Source organism: Podarcis melisellensis, assembly GCF_964234715.1.
Source record: "Podarcis melisellensis genome assembly, chromosome: 7".
NCBI classification, from domain to species: domain Eukaryota; kingdom Metazoa; phylum Chordata; class Lepidosauria; order Squamata; family Lacertidae; genus Podarcis; species Podarcis melisellensis.
Window position 1 is genome coordinate 23,207,267 of NC_138539.1, and position 6,000 is coordinate 23,213,266.

General features: G+C 41.9%; 1 protein-coding gene across 1 annotated transcript in view; it reads left to right on the forward strand.

The window, feature by feature from the left end:
• RGS22 (regulator of G protein signaling 22) overlaps positions 1 to 2,790 on the forward strand; it is an 80,836-nt gene extending 78,046 nt beyond the window's left edge. The window contains exons 27-28 of the mRNA XM_081919692.1: positions 99 to 212; positions 2,694 to 2,790. Of these exons, the coding sequence (XP_081775818.1) occupies positions 99 to 212; positions 2,694 to 2,710 (131 nt within the window). The 3' untranslated portion in view covers positions 2,711 to 2,790. The remainder of the gene's footprint in view (positions 1 to 98; positions 213 to 2,693) is intronic.
• Positions 2,791 to 6,000: the final 3,210 nt, after the last annotated feature.

Consider the following 6,000-nt stretch of genomic DNA (forward strand, 5'->3'; position numbering starts at 1 on the left):
GCTTGAAACGTTATGTGCTTTTCCTGCAGTTTTCGGATTTTCTTTCTTTCTTTCTTTCTTTCTTTCTTTCTTTCTTTCTTTCTTTCTTTGGCATTCAGAGCTCTCAAACCTTCTCACGCTGAAGAGCGATCCGTCAGAAAAACCCATGATCACAACAACTTACAGCTCTGCTTTTGTGAAACAACGTCCATTACATCCCAAAGATGGTGAAAGTACGTTTCAAGGGGGGTGGGGTCATAATTCTCCTGTTTGAATTGTGTGATATCATCAGATGCTCAGTAAACTGTGTTTTCCTATTGCTACTTTAAACAAACTGAAATACTGTTGATGCTCTTAGGTGATACTCAAGCCAGAGGTGTCATCTCTGGAGGGCCTCAGACTAGGGAAGGCTGTTGTAGGAAGTAAATATATATCTCAAATGTTGTAGCTGTTCTGCATGCTTCATGGACCAATACCTTGCTAATCCCTTGGTATTTCATTAAGTTACCTTTGTCTTGTTGCATACATGACTTGCCCAAGTTATGGGAAGGGCCACAGTTTAGTGGTAGAGCAGCTGGTTTGCATGCAGAACATCCTAGGTTCAATCTCTGACATCTCGCTGGGACTGTGAGAGACCCTCTGTCCAAAACCATGGAGAGCTTCTACACAGCGCTGAGCTTGATGGAGCAATAGCCTGATGCAGTCTTAAGTTGTATTTGCAGACTGGCAATGAAAGCCCAGATACCGCTGCAGCCTGTCCACCAACACCTTCTGCTCCTCCATCTGTCTCACCAGAGTGGTGCATGCTCTAGTTATCTCTCGCTTGGACTATTGGAATGCGCTCTATGTGGGGCTACCTTTGAAGGTGACCTGGACACTACAACTAATCCAGAATGCGGCAGCTAGACTGGTGACTGGGAGCGGCTGCTGAGACCACATAACACCGGTCTTGAAAGACCTACATTGGCTCCCAGTAGGTTTCCAAGCACAATTCAAAGTGTTGGTGCTGGCCTTTAAAGCCCTAAATGGCCTCGACTCAGTATACCTGAAGGAGCGTCTCCACCCCCATTGTTCTGCCCGGACACTGAGGTCCAGCATCGAGCGCCTTCTGGCGATTCCCTCGCTACGAGAAACCAAGTTACAGGGAACCAAGCAGAGGGCCTTCTCAGTAGTGGCGCCCTCCCTGTGGAATGCCCTTCCACCAGATGTCAAAGAGAAAAACAACTACCAGACTTTTAGAAGACATCTGAAGGCAGCCCTGTTTAGGAAAGCTGTTAATGTTTGACAGACTGTTGTATTTTAATATTTTGTTGGAAGCCACCCAGAGTGGCTGGGGAAACCCAGCCAGATGGGCAGGGTATAAATAAATCATCATCATCATCATCTGTGCTGCTCTGACTTCATACCCTTGTCATTCTGCCTGCCCTGTGGAGAAGCTGCTCCTGCTATGCTTGCTTCTTTCGCCTCTTGCTTTGCCAAAGTCCATTTTCACAAGAAACACTGGCATTGGTGATTTAGTCTGTCATATTGCAGAACTTCCCAATCTGCACAGTGGCGTCGTACCAACACAGCAGGGTTCCTGTTCACAAATATTAGTATTTTCACACTCTGAGGGTGTCACCCAGCCCAAAGTTAAGCCCCCGTTGGTCTCAGTGGGGTGTTCCTAGGCATGCACTTAGCATTTCCACTGATTTCATTTACCCTTTTGGCCTCTTTGGCTGCATCCCTGTGAACTCCCACCTGCAAGTAAACCCCACTGAGCAGAATAGGACAATCCCAAATAGACATGCATTGCGTTAGGCTGTAAGACTGCAATATTGTGCACATTAACTGGGGAGAAAGTCAAATGGAATTCAGTGGGGCTTTCTTGAGAGTGAACACATGTTGAATCAGATTGCTTTCTCTGCTACAAGGCATATTCTTCTATACGACCTTAAAACCCCCTTGGTTCAGTGTAGACTGTCATCCTACAAATGTTTACTTAAGTCAGTTTCTTTCTTTCTTGTTTAAAAGTGGTACTTATTCTAAGTAATCACACATAGGATCAAGCTGTTGCAGAAAATCAGTTTTCTTCCACCAGAGAGACCATGTTCTTGGGAGGTGTTATTTTTCTCTGTGCTAAAGATGGCAATCAGCAATTTATAACGTCTTTCACCATACCTGTGCACAATAAACATGAAAACATGCAATCTCATTCCAGTTTGAGTAGACATATTTCTAAGCTCTATAATTCAAATAAGATCATCTCTACAGTATTGAGTTGTGAATTACCTAAATTGGGGGACCTGTGACCCTCCATACGTTTTGCTTGACTGGAGTTCCCATCACCACTGACCACTGACCATTGCTGGCTGGGGCTGATGGGATTTAGAATCCAGTTGAGTTGGCCATAGATTCCCCAGCCCTGCTAAAGTGCAAAAAGTGTGATGTAACTTTTCAAGGCCAATATGTGGTGTTATTGTAGGATTAGGAAATAAAGCTCAGTGGTATTCCAGGGTCTCACATTCAGTCCCTGCCACCAGTATTTCATGGAAAGAATGCACTTCTTAGCATTAGCTAAGGGATCAAAATAGGTATAAACATTTTTTGCCTAGAGTTTTTTTAATCACAAGTGCATAAGCTCCTAAATTATTGGCTACTTTTCTTCCTTACAGGTTTGAGTCACCTTTTATTTCACGTTGTATTAATGCTCTGGTTTGTTTCCCCCTGCCCAGGAACTCCAAAACTTTAAGTGTGGAATGTGATGAAGACATGATGGATTTGCTGCTACTCTGGGAGCAGTCCAGTGCAGAAATAAACTATTGTGGGCAATTTGCTTGTACCCCAGTTCCTTCAGTGGCAAGGGGGGCACTGGCCTTATTTATTGTGCTATTATGTACTACAGTCCCCCCCCCTTTGGGGGTGGAGATTTTGTCCATCAACACAACTGTATGAAGTATGTGTAAGGGAATGGCTACAGATGCTTTGCATGGAAAAGTTCCTTGATTAGATCCCTGGTATTTCCAGGTAGGGAAATGCTCATTGCTAGTCAGTGTAGACAATACTAAATTATATGGACTATCAGCCTTGGTTAAAGATAGCTATCCATGCTCAAGTTCCCTTTGAAATATATATCTTGGTGCAGCTTAGAGCCAAAGGGGGAGGGATCCAGATGGCTTGTGAGTCTGCTGATGGTTGGGAATGATATTAGCAAGAGGGTCTGTTAGTACTATTCTTATTCTGATTATCAAGATGCAAGCAAAATCAAGGCACTTACTATTGCTTTCTGGCATGTTGGAGTATCAGTAGAAAGAGCTATCCTAAGGACAGAGGCCGTTGCTCCGCAAATGCTAGAAATATATGAAAAACCCACTATGTGAAGATTCCTGAGTGACTGTAATTCCCTGTAAGGTCTGTGCTGGTGTTTATCATACTGTTTTTAAAGCTACAGCCTATTCTTTCTATAGCTTACAGGTGATGTGAGGTGGGGTGGGAGGACCCACACATATTAGATATTCCTTCCCTTTTCACCATTCCAGTTAAATGATGAAGAATTTTACTACTGATAATTTGGTTCAGATCCATCTCTTGGCAGACTGCTTCCTTAGGCATGTGATAAACAACTGCAATCAGGATCATTTCCTTTCTCAGTAGAAATTACAGTAGCAATGGGTCAACATCATATATTAAAGAGCCTTCTAGGTAGCTTCCGTTCTTTATTTTTACAATAAAAAGTGCAATCTAAAATTATCTACACACCCAACATTTGGTTTACCCATGTCCAAATGTCCACCAGTTCATTCTTCCATGTTGTCTACTGTATTTTGAAGAATTTAATAACTAAAGCCCCTGCTGTATATCTTAATTGGTAGCTCTGTTCTGAGTCATACTAGGTGGACTTGTTGTATGAAGGATATTATCCAGATACATGTCAGGATAAAATGTCATATGAATGCTATCCAGCCTTTCAGAAGTATATTCACCCATTCAGTTAAACGACTTGTTTCTCTTGTGGTCTTGATGGAGGTGGTGTAACTGAATGTCTTATTTGCCTGTCATAAAGGAGCTGGAATTGCTTTGGTGCATAGGTAGAATTTTGCACGACTGGCTGTAATTCATTCATTCCTTTATCAACATTAAGTCTTCCAGAATACTTCACAAATTGATGTTGATGTTCATATATCCAGCTAACAGTTGGGCCAAGTTATGATCCAGCCAAGTTAAACACTTTTGAATACAATTGATTTTAATGAGAAAGTTTATCATGACCTCAAGTCTCTTCCCTGCAAATCAATTGAACTTGAAAAAGTGTTCTACTTCTGATCCTGCCCCATCTGTTTTGTTCCCAACTGGCTATTTAAAATAAAAAACAGCATTATTGCACCTGAAGACTAACAGATTTATTGAGTGGTAATGTTTGGTACAGAGTAACATTGGAAGCTGCATTATACTGAGTCTGGCCACTGGTCCAACTAGCTCAGAATTACCTACACTGACAGGCAGCAGCTGTCTAGGGTTTCAGAGAGGATTCTCTCCCATCCCTGCCTGGAGACGCCAGGGATTGAACCTGGGGTCTTTTGCATGCAAAGCAGATTCTTTACCACTCAACTACCAGCCCCTCCTTGGACAATCCATTCTCCCCCCTGCAACCCTCTGTGCCTCCCCAAATCTGCTTCAGAAGACTGGGGGCCCCATGGTGCAGTTTCCGATGGGTGCACAGCTGCAGGGGGTACCGCTGAAACTTCCCTCTTAGTCTGCACTGATTGCAGAGATCAGTGGGCGGACGCCATCTGATATCATTCTTTGTGACTATTTAAAGAAATGGTTTTATGTTAATGCCATGAAATATTACTATTACCTAGTTGTATTTTTGATGTGCTTTGATGCATTGGTTTTTTTAAAAAGTGTTTGCGGGAGCAGAGGTGGATGTTGAGAGGAATCAAACGTTTGGTAATCAGTTCTTTCTTATTAAAAGTTCTTAATGCGTTGCACTTTGCTGACATTTCTCTCAACGATACCTGATGCTAGGTCATTCTACTAATCTAAATTGTCTGTTTACTTAAGCAGTTTCTACAAGCAGCTCTTAAATTGCTATTTGCATTTCCCACATCTGCAAAATTTTGCATTGTCTTCAATGTGCATTTGAATGAACAATTATTCTTTCCCCCTTTAGATCCAGTATTAGCAATATCTTCACTTCATCCTTTCCGTGACTTTGTTAGTGGGGTAAGATTACATGTGGGATAGAGTACATTTAAGTAACTGGGTACTTCTATCATAGCTCCTCTTAATCACCTTTTAAAATTTTAAATTAAAGTTAATTATTTTATTTTGACAAAGTAATAATCATAAATAAATAAGAATAAAAATGTGCACCCGACAACTGAGACCATTCCATTGTAACTATCCAACCTCCCAAAATTTCAACACCTCTTGACCAATTTTCTTGCTCTTTTCTGAACCGTTTCCAGCTCCACAATACAGTGATACTTTGGTTCTCGAATTTAATCCATTCCGGGAGTCCGAAACGGTTCGAAAACCAAGGCGTGGCTTCCGATTGGCTGCAGGAGCTTCCTGCACTCAAGCGGAAGCCATGTTGGATGTTTGCCTTCTGGAAAACATTCACAAACCAGGACACTGACTTCTGGGTTTGTGGCATTCGGGAACCGATTTGTTTGGGAGCCAAGCTGTTTGACTACCAAGGTACCACTGTATCCCTTTTGAAGTGGGGTGAGGTGAGCAGAGCTGTATACAGTATTTCAAATGCAGTCGCACCATAGATTTATATAGTGGAGTTATTATATTGGCACTTTTATTTTCAGTCCCTTTCCAAATGATCCCTAGCATGGATCAAATACTTCTGCAGCTGCAATAACAGAATGCAGTTCTAACTAGCTTTTCAGTTTCTCTGATGCAACGTTAAGCCCATTTTAGAATTTTATATTAACAGAAAGCTAATAAAGCTAGCATGTGTCTTGTTTGGTGTTTACACTGTTTATTAGAACAAATTCTTTTTTCATATCTGGTACTTTCAAACATGGT